The 21257-nt window shown below is 37.9% G+C and overlaps 2 protein-coding genes and 1 long non-coding RNA gene across 5 annotated transcripts in view; 1 reads left to right on the plus strand and 2 right to left on the minus strand.

Annotated features, from left to right (window-relative positions):
• The first annotated feature begins 769 nt into the window (after positions 1 to 769).
• ccdc150 (coiled-coil domain containing 150) lies at positions 770 to 19916 on the plus strand. Of its 2 annotated transcripts, XM_031283559.2 has the most exons (16): positions 770 to 1368; positions 3763 to 3941; positions 4904 to 4972; positions 5099 to 5215; positions 5294 to 5423; positions 5942 to 5985; positions 6272 to 6396; positions 9465 to 9642; positions 9759 to 9827; positions 9942 to 10013; positions 10944 to 11113; positions 11237 to 11330; positions 16425 to 16558; positions 16657 to 16783; positions 17226 to 17378; positions 19331 to 19916. In XM_031283559.2, exons 1-16 carry the CDS (start codon positions 969 to 971, stop codon positions 19463 to 19465), a joined length of 2196 nt encoding a protein of 731 aa, XP_031139419.1. In that variant the 5' UTR covers positions 770 to 968; the 3' UTR covers positions 19466 to 19916. The 2 variants fall into 2 exon arrangements, with proteins under 2 accessions (XP_031139419.1, XP_035857201.1); XM_036001308.1 differs by lacking the exons at positions 17226 to 17378; positions 19331 to 19916 and adding an exon at positions 16842 to 17188.
• Positions 2099 to 3147, minus strand: LOC116038877. The gene is made up of 2 exons (XR_004102193.2): positions 3087 to 3147; positions 2099 to 2190 (listed from the first exon to the last, which is right to left on the minus strand). It is a non-coding gene; the product is annotated as an uncharacterized LOC116038877 (long non-coding RNA).
• The window catches only part of LOC116038870 (endothelin-converting enzyme-like 1), a 40911-nt gene continuing 39182 nt past the window's right edge, over positions 19529 to 21257 (minus strand). For both annotated transcript variants that reach the window (XM_031283558.2, XM_036001307.1), the window contains exon 18: positions 19529 to 21050. In XM_031283558.2, coding sequence (XP_031139418.1) covers positions 20951 to 21050 — 100 coding nt within the window. In that variant the 3' untranslated portion in view covers positions 19529 to 20950. The remainder of the gene's footprint in view (positions 21051 to 21257) is intronic.

Here is a 21257-nt window from a genome sequence, read left to right on the forward strand (position 1 = left end):
ACAACTTGGATCAACTCCAGGTTAACTTTATCTTTAACTTGGCTATCGCAGAAAAAGGGACTTTTTATCAATATTTACATGTTCATTATAATGCCACTACCTGTTATATCCAGTAATTATAGTATTTTCCATCGTAAACTAACATAGAAAGGCCTATTTCGCCTTGCTCAAGTGTTGATTGCGATATTTCCGATAGTTATTGAATGCAGCAAAAAAAGAAAAAGAAAAGATTTGGAGGAAGGAAGCACGACGGGTCACTATGGAGACAGAATGATGGCGGAAGTAGCGACTGTAATGGTGAGCTATGTGCACTGTACTTTGTCTGACTATAAAACAGAATAAAGTGGAAAAAAAAGAGTATTTAGCGTGGCGCTGTATAGTACTGAAGTTATATTTTGCTCGTGTCGTGTTGCTTTAGTCTCGTGCAAGAGAGTTGAAACACACTGCTGCACTGATGATTTGTTTGCGCGTCTTTCTTTTTATTCATAATAAAAATGGACCGAAAAGCTATCGACGTGTCAGCTATATCTCGGGTCTTAACGTTACTTCAATTTGAAGACATTTAGCTACTGTATCCGTAGTGGTTTATAAGTGATTCTGGCAGACAAAACCGAAAAAACTTGTTCACACAACAAATGCCAGTTATATTTTGTGTAAGCTTGTTGTGTAACGTTATGCCGACTACAATTTTTACATCTTCAAAGATGTGACCAATTTGCCACAATAAAATAGTCGCATTTGAAACTATTTTGTTTGATAATATCGCTGGAACGTAGCTATGTCTTTGGTGCGTTTTGCTGTAATTTGGTTTAGCTCTATGCACGACGTTATATTAGGCATAGACCACTGTAGAATGAGGCGACAGAATATTCAGGCATTTCTATTTTGCCATTTATCTCAATAAAGACCTTTTATCATTTTCCAGGAAGTTTGAAAAGTAAACATGGATAGAGTTTAAGAGTGGGCACATGTGCACCTACAAGGGCTGTCTGACCTCACCCACCACCTCCAACCCACCCCCGCCTGCAACCAGGAATGTCCCGCTCAGCCACCCTGGCCCAGAGGCTATGTCCCTACTTCACCAGCGTCTGTTGTTGGCTGAGGAGGAGGCTGAAGCTCTTATTCAAGACATGGGGGCTCTGGGGGTTCCCAGGGACCAAATCTTGGGATCTGCACAGAGAATATATGCTACTCAGCACCCTGTAAGTCCTCTGAAGATGCGTTGGGTCCTTGGGGATGAAGGCATACTGTGGCAACAGTGTGACTCTCTAGTGAGCCGGGTGTGTCGCATGGAAAGTCTGCTACAGACCCTCAAACTCACCATCTTCCGCCTAGAGACCGAGAGAGAGCTGGATCCCTCTCACACAGGTAATGGCTGATATGTAATGTAAAAACATTTGTGATCTTACTAATTGTATTGGTACAGTGGCAGATACAATCAGGATCCAGCAGTGGAATATAAACAAGAGCAAAGATGGGGGATACTTAAACATAACACAACTCGGGCTGGGTATCGGTCAAAAACTTAAACAATACTTTTTTTGATACCAATTTAATAAAACAAAAAAAAATTACAACATTAAACATTGCGGCACAAATCTCTTTATTTATTTTCGCGCTCCTGCTATGTGAGCCCCGTCTCTGTGCATAACGTAGAGTTTTTCCTGCTTGTCTCTACGACGTGTAACATTAGACAGCCAATCACAAACATTATTAGATCTTGGTAGAAGTGTGCTGCATACTTATTGGCTCACTGGCACAAATGAGATTGAGGTATTAAAATTGGGTATTGAATGATGAATGAATCTTGAATGATTTCGAATGTCAGTGGCGGTTCTAAACAAATTTTACTAGGGGGTCCAAGGAGGAGCCAGTGTTTAAACAGAGGGGAACATCAAAAAATGGCAACAAATGATATTTAAAGATTATAAACTTTATTTTACTTTAAAATCATATAAACATTTATTTTGTACAAGAGTGAGTGCAGGTGCAAGAGAGGTAGGGCCATAAAAAATGAAAAATGTCTACATGCATAGCAATATGTAGAGTCCATCATGACAGAATACTCAAGCCATGGATGAAGATTATACCAGTTTGGCCTGAAGCTCCGTCTTCTGTCCCCCATCAAAATGGTTGGGAATATATTCAAGTTGGGCTGTACTGGTACATCATTCTTGGACTTGCTGATATCTGTAGAAAGATGTACAGTAAACATAGGGCACAACTACAGTACAACATTTATTTACTTATGCATGTATATCTGCATGTATTTCAAAATGTAGGCCAAGTATTTACTTAAAAAAAAGAAACATTACAGCCATATTGACACAAAAAAAGAATTTACAGCAGAAAGCACCATTTTAAGGACATACAATAGGTCTACAATGAAATTGTAATTGCACTGCTTTGCAAATAGTAAGAACCTTCTTCATCACAAACCTGATGTGCAGTACTTGATCCACATGGATCCATTTGCTGTCCCTCTGGCTGTTCCTCTCTCTGTCCCTGTATGTTTTCTTCCTCCTCACCCTCTTCTTCATCCTCCTCACCCTCTGGAATTTCCCTTTCTGTGTCAGAGCCCTCACTTTCATCACATGCCCTCTCTCCAACCGCCACCGACTCCTCTGGCTCTCCCTCTTCCTGCTCCTCAACACCTTGATTTGTTTCTCTCACTGCTGTTTTTCTCACTTTTTTGTTTACTGGGGCAAAAAAGGATGCTATGTCCCTTCCTTGTTTCATGATAACTATTAGAAGGAAAAAAAAATAGGGGCATGCATTACATTTCGTAGCCTAACCATCCCTCCCTACTTAACACGGGCAGAAAGCCTGTTGATTACTTTACTCAAATGTATTTGTTATCGCAATGCAACAGCCAAGACAGATGAAGTTACGTGGTTTACATCACAACATTGTGTAGACCTAGCAAGGATACTGACATTTGGATATTCACTTCTGCTTCGATGAGTTTGCTTAGATATGATTAAGTTTCTAAACACATCGAGACCAGACATTTACAAACTTGATTTCATTATCAGTGTGAGGAACAAAAGTAACACGGTTATGTGCAAGAACAACAAGTCACTTACGAGATGATATAGTTTTGCTTACCTTCGACTCTTGCAACAGGAGAAATCGTAGCTCCTTTCTCTCTCTCCTCTCTCTTACTGCGCAGCCTCCAACTGAGAGAGACGACGTAAATGTGCCGTGAGCAACCTGTCTGAAAGTTGTAAGTCTTCTTCACAGGTAGCTGTGCCAAGAGAAATCTCAATCATTCCCAATCTTGCAGAGACAGAGAGCGTAGGTATATGTAAGGAGATAACATGGACACAGGCTAATTATTGCTAACTAAAATGCTAGTTACCATTAGTAATTAAACTTAAACAGCTAATGTAAGTCGAAACTGCCTGCGAGCTTCTCCTGTACTATACGGTAATTCCTCTACTATGCAACAGTAAGTCGCGTGGTTATGACACAATCATAAACATCAATATCAAAACAGGGGTGGTCAGAGACATGTCTACAGAGGCACGGGCCTCCCTAGGCCTCCGTGTAGAACCGCCACTGTCGAATGTCGATACTTTAGAGGCATTTCGGGCGGTGCCTAAAAAGTATCGAATTTGGTACCCAGCCCTAAACACAACTAATGACTATATCACTAGAATTACAGATATTAAGTAGACATACAAAAATTGTGTTAAAAAAAATGTTTGAGAGTTGTGGGTACGTTTTTGTATTTTCTGACTGCTAATGTTCCTGGTGCAGCTCATCTGAAGCAGCAGCTGGCAGAGCTGCAGCAGGAGAGTCAGGAGGAGTATCAGGCCTCCAGGAGGGAGGTGATGAAGCTCAGGGACCGACTTCAGCAGGCTTACCAGGAAAGAGACGAGGCTCGCACAGAGGTGCAGATGCTGGGGGAGACTGTGGAGATAGCTACTGCCGCCAAGGTGATGCTATAATTCCTTTTTACGGCTTGGGTCTTATTTTTGTACACTACTTACCATTTTCATAGTAGAGATAAAGTTATAAATCAAGATGGGACAATGTTTGTAATTATCACCTTTGTTTTTACTTCCAATAACATTTTTGATGTCTCACTCCCAGTGTGTCCCATTGCCTTTATAACAATGCTGTTGTGTAAAAGGTTGTAAAAGGAATGATGGCCAAAACTATACATGAGTCAATGGATAGGTTTGCCTCTACTGTGTTTTGGAACACATGTTAATTAGTGAGCTTTAGACGTGCTGGTAGGCTAATTTTTAACCTTTTGTTTAGACAGAGCCAGGTTAGCTTTCCCCCCCGTTTCCTGTCTTTATGTTCAAAATACATATTTACCATACAGTCGTGAGAGTGGCATCAGTTTTCTCATTAATACTTGAAGAAAACTAATTCTTACTCAAAATTCTGAAAATGTTGAAGTATTTCTTTAACCATTGATGCAACAACAAAAACAAAAACGCGACTAATTTTGCAAACATTGTTGGCTCAACTTGCCTTTTTAACGTCATTGTTGTGGTGTCAGGATGTACATATAGTGGGACTCAAATTTTCAAAAACTAAAACAAAACAAAATATCTAAATTAAGCTACTGCTATTTAAAAAAAAAAAAAAACAGATCAGAAGAAAGGATGAAAAGGCAATAGTACAAAAAAAGATTTTGAAAATTAAATTTAAGATGTTAGTTCCTCCAGTTTTTCCCTGAGAGATTTTCTGTGATGTGCTCATTGCACAAATACCTAATTACTGTAAAATGTAGTGATCAGTGTCTTTTTAGCGCAGAAAATACAAGTGGGACATACAATCTGGGTGAAATATTTTTAAACAGAAAAAAACAATGTGCTTTAGGTGCACAGTGAGCACAGTCATTGTGTCATGGGTTGTGATTATTGCCATTTGTCTTTTGCTCCAGATGGATGTGGCTTTGGCTGCCAAGGAGCTGAAGATTGTCAAATTAGAGATGAGTCAGAAACTGATAGAGGTGAGTCGCTAATTATTTTCATTTATTTTGGCCCTTTTATCCCCAATCCCCCACTGACAAACCTTTATATTATAAGCCCTGACTAACTGAAAATAAACCATCTCAACGAAACTTCCCTCTGGTCAGATGAAAGAGCAGATGAGACAGGAGTCGGCCCGCTCCGATGAAGCCATGATATCTCACAGCGAGCTTCTCCAGCGTGTTGAGGAGATGGAGAGAGTGGTAGAGATGGAGAGGAGACAGGTACATTGTAAGAGAGCTCACAGAGTAATTAGAATGTGTAAACAGCAGCTGACATGTTGTCTTCCTTTGGCCTCCCAGGCTCTGCTGCTGCGGTCGGATTGCCAGGTCTTGCAAGTGCAGGTCCAAACCAGCCGGCAGCAACTGGAAGAAGAAAAAGACAGAGGCAGGCAGCTGGAGGAACACTGTCAGGAACTCAAAGAACAGACAGGTTAGGAGTGTCAAGGGATACAAAACCAATCTGCTGTTGCTGTGCTACAACCATCACAGAATGCTGCTGTAAGGCTTTTCAGGAAAGACTACTTTTACTTTACTAGCTGTCAGTTAGGTATAGAATAGATTCTCAATTCTTTTGGTCACTTACAGCGTATTGCGTAGTCAGGTCCTCTCTCACGGGCCAGATAGTTGTTCTAAGCTCCACTCTGATAGCTGTAGAAATACACCCCATCAACCTGAATCATAAAGTGGGCTATGGCTAGGCTAGAAAACAGTGAGAAATGCCATCTTCAACGTTGCTTGTTATGTCCGAACAACGGTCCAAAACTCAAAGATTTTGAATGTACAATAAAATAAGACAGAGAAGAGCAGAAAAGTCTCACATTTGAGAGTCTGGAACTAGAGGATATTTGGCATTTATATTGAAAAAAATTACTTCATGAATTGATTATTTTTCTGACAACTCACTGATTAATGGATGTCGAATTGCATTTTTCTGTTTCATTTTCACAGCAATGAAGGACTCCCTTGTGGCTGAGTTGAAAACTGAACTGAAAGTAAGTAGACAGAGACAAATTCTTCAGTAAAGTTTCATCTGTTAAATCTGTATTTCTGTTGGTGAATATTGTATGTGTGTGTTGTTAGCTAGTGCTGCTGGACTCCAGAATCTAAAATGCAAGTGTGAATCTGGGCACGTCTTAGGAGTTTCGACCACTGCATTAAAGCACCTCTCCGATTGGTTGTATATATATATATATATATATATATATATATAAATAATAAACAGACCCTAAATAAGCAGATGCAGCTCAGCAGCTTTTCTCTTCCTCTTCTTTCTTTCAGGCTGAGAGGAGTCGTGTGGTCAAACAACTGCAAGAGCGAGACCTGCAGCTGGAGGCAGCCAGGCGCAACATTCAGACTGAGCTGCATGTGGCGCTAACAGATAAAGTTAGCCTGCAGCTGGAGCTGTGAGTCTCTTACCTTAACACTTAACAGTAACAGTGTTAATTTTTTTATAATATGTTACTGTCGTAATCATGATATAAATAGCAGGAAAAATTAACAACTGAAATACTGTTTGTAAGTGTTCGAAATGCTGATTTTTTATTGCAAGACTCACATAAGCAAGGTTTTGTGTCGTGTCTGAATGAGTATTCTGTGAAACATTCTTGATAGTGTGGGCGAATTAACTAAAATTAATATCTGCATAAGAATAGGAGTATTTCCTATTGTTGATATATATCGGGATATGTCAGTGATATGCTATTTTTCTTGCAATAGTCTAATTAGCATTTGTTTTTTTTAAGTTGTTGTTCTTTAGTTTGAACAACAGAGGGTGCTGCTTTGCTGACTTGTTGCTTTGCATTACTGAGTTTTGGTTTGCTCTTCTTGGACTCTTCTTGTTCCCAGCCATGTCTGTCCTAAAATTGGAAAACATATACAAAAAAACTTTTTTCAAAGAAATAAAAAATCAATTAAACTAAAATATGACATTATTTTTACTTTACTTTAAGATTTTGGAAAATCCTAAGCTCCTCAGCAGCAGCTAACATTCACATTTGGAGCATAACAATGTTTTTTGTTGTTGCAGTTTACAGTTTTGTTCTTTGTTATATTTTGCAATGCTTTGGCTTTTGGTTGCAGTTATTGTTTTCAGATCATACATTTTTTTTTCATTTTAATTATTTTGACACAATAATATAATTATAAGTAAATTATTATTGCTTAATACATAATGCAATCAACAATAAATATTTGCATGCATTATTTGATTTTTAAAACAACCTCCCAGCCAAACTGAACCGCAGCAAATTGTTCCATACATGACACCACAATCATCTGTCTCTTTCTCTTATTTCTCTCGATTCCATCCATTCACTGTCTCATAAGAGATGAGTGTTAGTGGCAGAGGATACTTTTTTAACATTAAAAGGGTTAGACAGGGCTAGACAGATATATTGGTTTGCAAAGTCTGAGGCTGATATTTGGCATTTTTCCTTTTATTAAAAATCAAAGTCAGTCTCTGTTATCCATCTCTGATATGAATCAGGTTTTTTTCATTTTTGACTTTTCCTTTGTGTCATTATTTAATGAAACCTGTCTCACTGTGCTGCGGACCCAACCACCTAAAACAATGGTAGGCTATAAGTTTGTCATTCAGTGAAGAGATTCACTATTTGATGGTCTAACACTGCTGCTAGTGATGTATTTTGCAAACAGTAAAAATTGAAGAAAAAAAAAACACATTGAGAGAAGTGTATTAAAGGGGTGATAGAATGCAAAACCGATTTTACCTTGTCATAGTTGAATAACGACAGTTCGGTGGGTAAATAAGACATACATAGAAGCTCAAAATCCCATTGATACCCCTATCCTCAGCAAATCTCACATTTTGAAACTGCCGCTGAAAACGGGCGAATCTCAACAAAGCTGGATGCTGACGTCAGGATCCCAAAACCTAGTCTTTGTCACGCCCCAACATTTGCATAGGCTACACCACTGACCTGAGGTCAGCTTAGTCTTCTGAATCTAGCTAGGTCATGCAGATCTCCAGAGGTACGCTATTTAATTACTAAATTCACTTCTGAGACTTTTTTATGCGAGAAATCAACTATGTAGAGGTCAAATATGGGCCGATTTACGAAAATTGATGGCTAATTGCAAATTTTGTCCGACTGTGTGTCGCAGTTCAGCAGGAGCTCAGCAGGCTATGTGACAGCGGCCGGTGCTGCCTCGCCGCACGGCGTGTCCTACTTCATAGACTCGCTGTGAGCTAGCTGGATCTCCGTCACGAAGGGAAGCCCGCGGCGCTCCATACCCGCGCAAAGTCACCGGTTCTGGGTTACTGGACTACAAAATGCCGAGGCCCTGATGGAGCTCCAGGGCCTGCAGTTAGCCGCGATCTTTAGCTACCCATAGGATGAGGGGACAGTAGCAGCTAACGAAATCCCTAATGTTCACAAAACCATAGTTAGCTTTATAAGACCTTGGGATATATGTTCTATAAGTGGCGCGACGAAATTCAAACTGTAAATAGACTTTAATTATGACGAAAGTGAAGCTAACTAGCTAGCCGCGATCTGTACACATAGCTAGGATTGAAGGGACAGTAGCAGCTAACGAAATCCCTAATGTTCACAAAAATGCATTACATTGAAATCGGACACCATAGTTAGCTTTATAAGACCTTGGGGTATATGTTCTATAAGTGGCGTGACAAAATTCAAACTGTAAATATACTTTAATTATAACAAAAGTGAAGCTAACTAGCTAGCCGCGATCTGTACACATAGCTAGGATTGAAGCGAGAAGTAGCAGCTAACGAAATCCCTAATGTTCACAAAAATGCATTAAATTGAAATCGGACACCATAGTTAGCTTTATAAGACCTTGGGTCAGATGTTATATAAGTGGCGTGACGAAATGCAAACTAAATATACTCTAGTTATGCCGGCAGCTGGCAGCCAGCCAGCTCCACGGAGCTCCAGTAGTCCAGTAGCCGAGAAACGGTGACTTTCACTGGGTGAGGTTGCCATTTTCTCATCAGACTGTGTGGAGCTCCTAAAGTCCGACACGTCTTACCAAATTTGCAATTAGCCATCAATTTTCGTAAAACGGCCCATATTTGAGCTTTATATAGTTGATTTCTTGCATAAAAACGTAACAGAAGTGAATTTAATAACGAAATAGCCCGACAAACAATGTATAACGTTGCAGTGTCTGAAATATGAGACCTGCTGTCTCGTCTCCAATGTGTTTCTATGGGGTTCGCTCAAACCAATCAGCACGCAGCTCATCTAAATATTCATGAGCATACCATATTTGGAAGAAAAGCTGTTGTTCCAAATAGAGCCATATTCACAGGTTAGTTAAGGGCCTAATAAAATAGCATTCGGGCAATTTTCAGCCCAACCAATGTTACATACCCTATTAGGAGACCTTAAGGAACAGTGTGAAATACCCTGTATAATCATTCTATCACCCCTTTAAGTTTTTGAAAGTACCTTTTTAGATAAAAATATCTGTCTTTCTTCAGAGAGAAGCTCGAAGGTGAACATGCACAGCTCGTGCAGAGGTCCTCCATTGCACAAGAGACAGCAGTCACTCAGAGGGAACAATTGGAGCGAACCATTGAGAGGCTACGGGGGGAGCTGAGCACTGCCAAAAAAGAGGAGGCGGCAATGAGGAAAGACCTGGAGGGTTCAAAACATGAGGTACAGTATATTCAACAAATGCAGTACTATTTTTTTGCATGATGGGTAGTGTTGTACCATGAAGTAAAACAATCGCTCTTTTGTGTATCCCTGTTCCTTATCTCCTTGGCTACCAGTTATGTCTTGTTGTCACGAAGTTGGAGGGTGAGAGGAGCAGTCTGGAGAGTCAACTCAGTGAGGCCAAGGTAGGTTTGTCTACAACACTATCCCACCCTATATCATACTTTATATACATTCACCTGTTGGTCATAGTACTTACTTCTGTCCATGTTGGTGGGCTGTGAACCTGTGACTGACAGCAGGAGATGGTATCTCTGAGCTCAGCCTTACAGAGCCAGCAAGTTGAGAACAGGAGGCTCATGGGACATAAGGTACAAAACACACACAAACACTAATCAGACAATCAATTTTTTTCACTTTTTAAATGATACTTAAACCAGTGCACAACTAAATACGTGTAAACCATAAAGGTCCGATATTGTAAAATGTAAAAACAATTTCAAGGCCAAGGTCGAGGTGCTATATAAATACTTTGAAAGTATCAAAACACTCAATCGGAGAAATATACAGCACGTATTCAGAAACGGTGCCTGTATACAAGCCGCCAGGACTTCCGTTGAGTTGTGATGTCACAACTATTCTCTATATTGGTGGTAAGTGCTGCTACAGTGCCGGCATCACAGTCATTCCCGGCTGCAATGACGCCAAGATGATGCAGATGTGGAAGACCCGGGAACACTGACCAATCAGACCAGACTGGGCTTTTTTTAGGAGAGGGGCTTGAAGAGGCAGGCGCTAAAACAGAGCGTTTCAGACAGATGGTTAATATCGTCAGACAATGTGAGGGAAATAAATAGTTCTTTGAACATTGGAGCATGTAAATATAAAATACAAGTATGAACTTGAAATGAGCATACTATGGGACCTTTAAGAATGAGATATGAAGAAGGTGTTTCTGTGTTTTTCATTCATTTTTTTTATGAATGGTTCAAACTCAATGGTACATCTCTGAGGAACTTCTGTACCCACAAAAATACCCACATACCATTATCATATGTGATAATCAAACAATGAAACCCATACAACTAGATTGGCAGTTCTTTATAAGAAACAGTGCAACCGATTATATTGTAGCTTTCACAGACTTTTACTTCTTATAGGCAAGACATCTTGGACTATCTATATTTCCTTTTTTATAAAAACATTGGTTTAACCTTAGTACATGCTTTGATCAAGTGTATTTACAAATAAACAAACTTGTCCTTACAGTGAGCAGTTACATCACCCGTCTTGTGCTGTAGATCAGTGAGCTGGAGGCCTTGCAGGGAGTCTGTGGTTCTGCAGGAGCTGTTGCAAGTCAAACCCTTGAAAGCATCCTGGCCTCCAATACCAGCCTCCAACTTAACAGCAGGAACCTGCAGCAGAAGCTGGGGGGTAGAGAGCAGGAACTGGCCACACTCAAGACCGACAGGTCAGAGCTGAATGGGGTTTACAAACGCTGCATGGCAAAATTAAAGTATGTACAGTGTGTGCATATCTAGATCATATAAGCTAAGTAACAGGGGATGTTACATGTTGCTTTCCTCTGTGTCAGGCTGCAGGCTCAGAGAGAAATCAGGAAACACCAAGAAGAGGTGGAGAAACTCCAGCGACTCCTGACATCTACTCACTCAAAGAACAACAAAGCTGTAAGCACACACCATTTCTTTAATGGATGCACTTATACACACATTTGTATGATTGCTGGAGACTGAATGATATTTTTATTTGGAATGATCTTAAAAGAAAATATATACATATAAAATGAATGAAAGAATAACAAACAACAAAAATAAATGACTAACTTGACTCTCGTGTCCTTGCCGTTTTTAGAAAGTCAGCTGAATATTCAACCGGATTGTTAGCTTAACTGTGTACAAAGAAGGTGAAGTAGTGAGAATAGTTGGAAAAGTGGGAATGATTTTAATTAGTATGAATTTCATTGAAAAGTTGAGTAACATCACTAATGTAAAAAATATGTGGAATATTTAAAGATTTTTTTAAAAGCTAACGCTAAACTGAATTATTGGCTTTGAAAGTAAATAATGCCCAAAGATAAAGAACATTGTACAGTTTGAATACATTTTCTAGCTAAAAGTAATAATAAGTAGAGAAGAGAGAGCTGTGAGAAAGATTTATGAAAATGCAGAAATATGATTCGAAATTGTCTGATAAACTCCAATGCATTGCACTTCACTGCTGAAAAAGCTGGAAGTTGAAATGTAATTCTGTCAGAGTTGGAACCTGAACTGCATTACCTTAATAAGCTAAGAGCTGAAATAGATTGCCAGAAAAGCTGGAAGCTAAACAGGAATACTGTCAAAAGTGGAAGTTCAAATGAATTAACTGAAAAGGCTGGAAGAAGAAATACTTTGTCTCATTATCTGACATATCCATTGCACAGAACAAAAAAGCATCACCCTAAAGAGCTGAGAGGCAATGAATGTTAAGTCTTCATCAGCAGTAACTTAACACGACTCCTATAAGCGAACATGAAATAATAATTTTAATAATGTTGAAATATAATTTGTGTGGAAGTAAAAAATGACTCTGAAATCATTGTTTAAATACTCTACGTTTGAGTTGAGGCTCAACACTGGATGAGGATAAATAACACAAAAGTCAATGACGAGTGGTGAAGGATATCTTGTCACTCTAAGGCAGATAATTCAAAGACTATAAGTCCTATTGCTTAAATGAGCAATTGGCACATTGGCTGACAATAGACAATAATATCTACGTTTTGACGTATAAATTGTGTATAACAAGTATTGTGGGCCTGAGAGCAAGTTATAGAGGTTTTAAGATTTTCCAAGGCTGCCTCACTCTAGTGATATCATCACCCACTTTAAGTCACGCAATACACACCCATTATAAACGCAGAAAAAGCCTGAAAAAAGCACTAAATTTAAACAGTAATAACACAAAAACTGTAAAAGATATCAAAAAGCTGAATCATACTGTAATAGCTGGGGATTCCCCCATTGATCGACCGCCGATCATTATCGTTCGATATTTACTAAAAACACGTAACCGGGTGACATTAATCTCTTCTAGCTGCCGATAGACTACTAAACACACATATAGTTAAAAACTCCAACAACAACAACAACCGCATGTCTGTGACTGCCTGTTTATGTGAAGTCCTCCCGCAGCCGCTTCCCACCCACCTTATTTGCCACGTGGTTGCTCAGGCGCGCGCGCTATTACAAACAAAACCACTGTCAGTCACGCTTCCCATTCACCTCTATGGGAGCAGTGGTGCAATGCATTTTGGTAGCATCACAGGGACTTTGGAGAAGCAGGGCGCTGAAAAAGTCATAGTATAGTATGTCGAAAAAAGTCATAGTTATAGTATGTCGAAAAAAGTGATAAAAAAGTCATAATATAGTACGAAAAAAGTCATAGTATAGTATGTCTAAGAAAGTGATAAAAAAGTTATAGCATAGTATGTTGAACATTTTTCTAGTAAAGTATGTCGAAAAAAAATGTTAAAAAGTCATAGTATAGTATGATGAAAAAGTCATAGTATAGTATGTTGAAAAAAAGTGATTAAAAAGTCATAGTATAGTATGTCAACAAAAGTCATAGTATAGCATGTCGAAAAAAGTGATCGAAAAGTCATAGTATAGTATGTCGAAAAAAACGGATTAAAAAGTCACAGTATAGTATGTCGAAAAAAGTGATAGAAAAGTCATAGTATGTCAAAAAAAGTCATAGTATAGCATGTCGAAAAAACTGATAAAAAAGTCACAGTATAGCATGTTGAAAAAAAGCAATAAAAAAGTCATAGTATAGTATGTCAGAAAAAGTAATAAGCGAGATTGACAAGAACACATGCTTTGGCTTCATCCCTTTAAAGTAGGTTTTGAAACTAATTGCATCATACAGGATTTGAACACTCAATATTTTGTCTTCCAATCACATCTTATCACCCTAAGCTATCTGACCAGACACAGGTTTATGTTTTCGTCATATTTGGCTCTTTCCCTTAGTATATTGGACCTCAAAACATATCAGATTCAAACACTCAACCTTCTGTCTTCCAATCATTCTATTCTCTTCGTATAGCATGTCGAAAAAAGTCATAGTATATCATAGTATAGCATGTCGAAAAAAAGTCATAGTATAGTATGTCGAAAAAAGTCATAGTATAGAATGTCGAAAAAAGTGATAGAAAAGTCATAGTATAGTATGTCTAAAAAACATTAAAAAAAGTCATAGTATAGTATGTCGAAAAAAAGTCATAGTATAGTATGTCGGAAAAAGTAATAAAAAAGTCATAGTATAGTATGTCGGAAAAAGTGATAAGCGAGATTGACAAGAACACATGTTTTGTCTTCATGGCACCCTATATATATAGATATATATATATATATATATTGGACCTCAAAACATATCAGATTCAAACGCTCAACCTTCTGTCTTCCAATCATTCTATTCTCATAGTATAGCATGTCGAAAAAAGGGATAAAATAGTCATAGTATAGTATATCTAAAAAATTCATAGTATAGCATGTCGAAAAAAGGGATAAAAAAGTCATAGTATAGTATGTCAGAAAAAGTAGTAAGTGAGATTGACAAGAACACATGCTTTGTCTTCATCCCCTTAAAGCAGGTTTTGAAAGTAATTGCACCCTACAGGACTCAACCTTTTGGCTTCCATGCACCCCAAGCTATCTGACCTGACACAGGTTTATGTTTTCATCATATTTGGCTCTTTCACTTAGTATATTGGACCTCAAAATATATCAGATTCAAACACTCAACCTTCTGTCTTCCAATCATTCTATTTTCATAGTATAGCATGTCGAGAAAAGTCATAGTATATCATAGTATAGCATGTCGAAAAAAGTGATAGTATAGCATGTCGAAAAAAGTGATAAAATAGTCATAGCATTGTATGTCAAAAAAAGTGATAACATTGTCATAGTATAGCATGTTGAAAAAAGTAATAAAATAGTCATAGTATAGTATGTCGAAAAAGTGATAAAGTCATAGTATAGTATGTCGCAAAGTATATAAAAAAGTCATAGTATAGTTTGTCAAAAAAAGTGATTAAAAGTCATAGTATAGTACGTTGAAAAGAGTGAAAAAATATAGTATAGTATGTCGAAAAAAGTGATAGAAAAGTCATTGTATAGTTTGTCAAAAAAGTGATTAAAAGTCATAGTATAGCATGTCGAAAAAACGGATAAAAAAGTCGCAGTATAGTATGTCAAAAAAAGTTATAGAAAAGTCATAGTATAGTATGTTGAAAAAAATCATAGTACAGTATGTGGAAAAAGTGATTAAAAAGTCATAGTATAGTATTTCGAAAAAAGTCATAGTATCGTATTTCGAAAAAAGTTAGTATAGTTTGTCGAAAAAAAGTCATAAAAACGTAATTTTATAGTATGTCGAAAAAAGTCATTGTATTGTATGTCAAAAAAAGTGATAACAAAGTCATAGTATAGTATGTCGAAAAAAGTCATAGAATAGTATGTCAAAAAAAGTGGAAAAAAGTCAGAACAGTATGTGGAAAAAAGTAATTAAAAAGTCATAGAATAGTAATTAGAAAAAAAGTCATAGTATAGTATTTCGAAAATTGTCATAGCATGTTAAAAAAAGTCATACTAAAGTCATAGTAAATTAGTATGTTGAAAACCCTTACCCTAAATGTGGATACCACCTTAGCTGACCTGGTAGAGGTTCACTCCTCGAAGCAGTGGATGCAAATTTGACTCTGACTTAATATTGTTGTGCATTGTGGGCTTATAGCTTCTGTGTTTAGTCAAGTTAGTGAATATATCAACCACTGATGATTGATATAATATTAATAATAATAATAATAATAATAATATTCGCTCTGTTATCATTGGCATCATTTTACTACAGCTTATATTAATCTTAATTAATAATTCTTCATTGTATTTTCTCTTTTATTTCTTGTAGCCCACAAACAAACACAAATAAACAGCAACGCAAAATAAATCTCTGTTAACCATATACTCTTCTCTGGAGCCTGATTCTGATATCTGCTGCCTCAACCAGTTAAATTGTGGGAGGTCCGACCCCTCCATTCAATTTCGACAAAACTCATAGTATAGTTTGTCGAAAAAATCATAGTATATTATGTTGAAAAAAAAGTTATAAAAAATGTATAGTAAAATATATCGAAAAAAGTCATTGTGTAGTATATCGAAAAAAGTAATAAAAAAGTCATAGTATAGTATTTCGAAAAAAGTCATAGTAGTTTTTTTTTTCTCGAAAAAAGTAAAAAAAAAATCATAGTATAGTATGTTGAAAAAAGTCATAGCATAGTATATTGAAAAAGTCATGGTATAGTTTGTCAAAAAAGTGATTAAAAGTCATAGTATGGTATGTCGAAAAAGTGATAAAAAAGTCATATTATAGTATGTCACACATATCATTCACACAACTATTATGATGTAGTATGTCTGGAGTGCTAATCTCCAGTCAGAAGTTAAAATTACTTTCTTTTAAAGACTATTAGTTGTAAATGCATTCTGCAATAGCAACTGAACTAATAACTAATATTAGTGATCAAACGATGTGATCTTTAAAATGCATTATACACCGAAAATATTATATAGAAATCATTCTCTTTAAGTCTACCTTTAATAAAGTTTGTATGATTAAAACTGTGTATACTGTGTGTGTGTGTGTATGTGTGTGTGTGATGTATGTGTGCGTCCGTGCGTGCATGTGTGTGTGCACACAATCCCTTCCAACTCTTGCAGAAGGCCTTGGATACAGCCAAAGTAGACAACAAGAGGCTGGCTCTGAGTTTGGAGCAGGCTGTGTTGATCAACAGCAGTTTACACAGCAAACTGGAGCAGGCCAGAGACCAGCACCAGGCTACCATCACACTGAGGTGACAGTACATGTGTAGGTGAACATGTATGCCTAAACAAGACATCTTATATGGCATGTATTAATGATATCTTTGCTTGCTGTCGCCATATATTGCAGAGATGAGGAGTTGCGCGAGGCTCGGACAAAGATTAGTCATTTGTCTGAAGAGCTGGGCACTATAAAGCAACAAACAAAGGAAGACTATGAATCTTCCATGAAGACACTGCATCGAGAAATCTCCGAGGTACCAACTGGCAGAAATATCTCATTCTGTTGTAAGAAAATAATTATTGTGATTTCAGCTATAAATTCTGTGCAGGTACACAATATTCCACCATAAATGATGACATCTTGTGAAGTCCCTGATTAAACGGTATCCCAGCCTCAAACTGTTGTTGAAGGACCTCCAAATAGGACATGAGAGTAAAAGTTGGAAGCAGCCAAAACAATTCTAAGCTGCTAAGAGTTTTTCTGAAGTGTGTAAATATGTATGGATATGTATAATCCTTGTTGAAAACCCTTACCTAGACTCTTTGTTTACATCATACATACATTCTCATCATTAATTAGCAACTGTTTCATAGTGATACTGATTCAACAAATGGTACTAGCACCCTTATTGCATCCTGTGCCTCAGGTTTACCCTTTTTACCCTGTTTTTGTGAATTCCGTTTCCTTGTCTATAGCTAAAAATGACAGTTAAAGACTCATCCAATGGGTCAAGTCACCTGTCCAGGGCTAATCAGGAGCTCCGCCGACGGGTGTCTGAGCTTGAGTGGCTGGTGTCCAAACAGAAAGCTTGTATCAGGCAGCAGCAGGACAACTCTCAGAAAGTTGAGGTAATGTTACTCCCTGCACACAATAATAAGAAAGTTGTTGAAGAAGTAGGTCCTAGAAGAACCTTCATTAACTGTTGAGTTATGAAAAACTTCTGATGATGTCACCTGAAATGATTTAATGTGGTTTAGTGAAGACTTTCAGTGTCCCATAATGGTCAAAATGTAGTTTCATTCGTCCCCAACCTGACAACATTACAATTCTGGATGAGACACACTGAATGTTATTCATTCATTTTTAATTATCTGCAGTAACAGCTCAGATTGAAGCTACTGAATATTGGCACAACATAACAGCTTTTTATAGCAATAATTTAGAATATTGATTATGATATTGGAGCTTGTATTGTCCTTTAAAAAGTCTCCCTTGTTAGGTCCTAGTACAGAGATAAGAGAGAAGGTTGGGACCATGTTTGAGGCAAGGCCAGGACAGGTACATGCAATTCACAATAGATGCATCTTAAGCTTTACTCAATTTATTGCCAGAGGTCTTGTATCTTTTGGCTCCAAAGTGGATGTTTGTTTAAAACAGTGAGCCTATATTCAGTCTGCTGTGTCAACAGAAGTTTGAGGAGAGAATCAGGAATCTGCACGAGAAAGAGCAGGCTGACAGCAAGCCCCAGGAGGTTAGAATGGACTCCCAGCAGGCTTTTTATTAATATTGTTTAGTCAACAGGTTTGTCACTGATGTCTAAACACACTTCTAGTTAAATGTTTGTCACTTTTGATGCTTTATATGAGTGGAGGATGTCTTCAATTGCATAATATAGCTATTGTATTGTCGTTGGAAGGCATCTGACTCAAATTGATCACTCATGCTCAAAATTAATAATATATTCTATTGATTTGTTTAGAAATGGCTTTTGAGTCACATTTCAGTTCTGATTTAATTCAAATCTAGGATTTCATTTATAGCGGTACATACACTTCAAGACTATAAATTAAAAACCTCATTGTCAGCAAGCTAAAAAAAACCTTTTTACTTTCTGTAGAGCGGACATTTTGGTTTTTGCTTGTAGAAAAACACTAACCAAGCTTTAAAATGTTGTAAAAGAAGATATTGTACTGCACCCCTGGAAACTGATGTTAGTTGAAAGAGGTCTATAGAGCTGTATGGAAAAGACTCCCGTGGTAGACATACAGATATGCCTCATGCTTACAGTTGTTACTTTACATTCAGACAGATCAAAATTATATAGTAATGGATAGAATTCACATGAATCCCATCGTCTTGTGCCTGTTTGGTCAGTCAAAGCAAATGCTTGGTGCATACTACACTACGGGAAGGTCCAGTATATGTTTTCCAAGGAGATTCCAGGAGAATTCCAGGACAATGACAACTCTAATCTAATCTCTTAATTAACAATTGATCCTGAGGGGTGTTTCATAAAGGTGGCTCAGAAAAGCAGAGCTTATTGTGAAAAGCAGGGCATTTAATGAGTATAACAAAGCCTAGTTTAGGAGCGGCTTGGGGGTGTTGTCGTTGGCACACATTGTCACAAAATAGCATGTTTCTTCACCTCTCGGTTTACACCTTTGAACACTCCACATGGCAAACGCCAATTCGCCTCTGATCTGGAGCTTTTGTCGGGGAGCACCAAACACTGTCGTCGAGTGGAAAATAAGAGCCAAAGTCGTGTAGTGTGAACTAGGCATTAATTGCAAAGTATTTTAAAGCACATATATTTCCTGAAGTAGTGTGCAGACCCTTTAAACCAAAAAAAAGGTATGAGGTCAGATTTGAAATACACAGAAAGTGCAGCCCATGCTGCAAGCTGCTCCCTGTTTACAGTGCAGCTGTAAAGAGGCTCGTTCAGGGAGACAGATTGGACAGTCTGGCAGATTGATTGGAACTAGTTTAACTGGTAATCTCGTATTAATGAACCACCCCTCTGGTTTGCACAGCTTGTTGAGGTTGCATTGTAAGTGTGCTGTTTGATTCCTGGGTGCTGCAGGTTTTACGCAAACGGGAGGCAGAGTGGGAGAGGTGGACTTCTACCATCCAACGCTGGGAGGACAAGAGAGAGCTGGCTCATATCGCTGCAGGATCCAAGCCTGTGAGGACACGGCTGACAACACAATCACACTGACAGATAATAACCCACGTATCTCACACAAACACACACCTGCCCACAGACTAAAGCAACATGACACAGTGATCCTTTGTATTTATTCAAACATTAAACGATGACCAACAAAGAGGAAGAGATAGCAGCCATGTGCGAAATAGCAGCTATAGAGTCAGAAGTGTGTGTGTGTGTTTGATGTCCTCCATCTATATCGATCCGAATTTAATGGTCAGGAGGGAAGCATGCACTCTCATCAAAACAAACTGTACAACCATAACATCTGATATACTTCTTCACTGTACAAAGATTCTTATTTTTTTGTACCAACAGATTGTTTATACAAAAGTAATTATTTTTAAATAACACTGCGTACAAATGTATGATTCTCCATCTACCATAGTTTGCACTTGTTATGTACATAGTGTTGGCTTGTTATTTGGTGAGTTAACTGTGAATATACTGTATAATTGGACGTCACACTCTCCCTCTCACTTGGATCCCAGGTTGTATAAGATCATTTAGAGTTCATCAAGAAAGACAGAGATGTGAATAGTCCAATAGCAGAGTTGTAGTAGGTGTTGCCCGTGCTGTGGATTCCAGTAAAGAAACACATTATTTTCTTCTCTTTTTTCATCCAATGTTTGATAAGTATACCAGCTCCTTTGTGATTGTACCGCAGGCTGAAGAGTTGAATGTAGATATAGACGCAAAGATCCTCCATTTGGCGCTTTGCTACAAATCCTGAGAAAAACATCCACCATAAGTCCACCTTGTTTTTTAAAAAAAATGTTGACAAATCTTAAAAACGTACAAACACTCACAGTAACAAGACCAATGCAGGCAAACGATTACAACAGTCATGACGGTTGAACAGTGACCATTGCTCTCTGCAGCCACAAGAGCGTAGCATTGCGAGACAAATCAAAAGCCAATACCAAACTGAAAAGAACACCAACATGTTGACAGGCACAAGGATGCTACTGATCTCAGTTCACTTTACATTGGTCTTTGTCCAGTTTACATCAGGTACTGAAATCCCTGTTGCTGCCAATCTGTAATCTTCTGATATACTAAGGTTTTTCTACTTGATGCTACAAAGAAAAACAATTGAGGAAACATGTTGCTTAATTAAAAAACAGTTAGCGTTAATTAGCGTATGAATTCTACGCATAATGTACGTGATACATCTGCTAAAATAGAAAAATAGATGATTTGAAAAGTAAATTTAAACATTGAAAAATATATATAATCAATGGTTGTGTGACAAATGCTTTAGTTTGGTTATTACAGACAATGGACAGTTGTATAAACTTCCTAAATGAAGACATGTGTACTGATAATGTTTAAAAGATACATTTCATTCCTGTATCCTTTATAGGCAAGAATAGGCTTGATGCACTCTGTATCATCCTGTTGGTTGTCTGATAAATATGTGATGTAGGACAGGTTGTGTGTGTGGGTCGCAAAGATGAAGTTCATCCAAAGGGCAACAGGCGGACGGGGAGGTCACCATACGGAGCATTTGTCCACCGGATTCATTGGGGAACTCTTCGGGCAGTGGAAAACACGGGCAAACTCATCAAACTGGGAAACACTGCCAATCACTCTGCAGGGGGAGGAAACACAGGAAACGTCCATTAGCAATGTGGAGATCATGAAACATCTGTGCCTGCACTTATGTTACAGTGTAGTGCTTTGTGGATATCTTGGATTATTTTGCAGTTGAAATCTTTCTTAAAATGTAATAACAATGCCCACAAATGTAACATACTGACTTTTGGGTGGTGCTGTTTTTTTATGTATGTGAGTATAC

Source organism: Sander lucioperca, chromosome 5 (assembly GCF_008315115.2).
Source record: "Sander lucioperca isolate FBNREF2018 chromosome 5, SLUC_FBN_1.2, whole genome shotgun sequence".
Lineage (NCBI taxonomy): Eukaryota > Metazoa > Chordata > Actinopteri > Perciformes > Percidae > Sander > Sander lucioperca.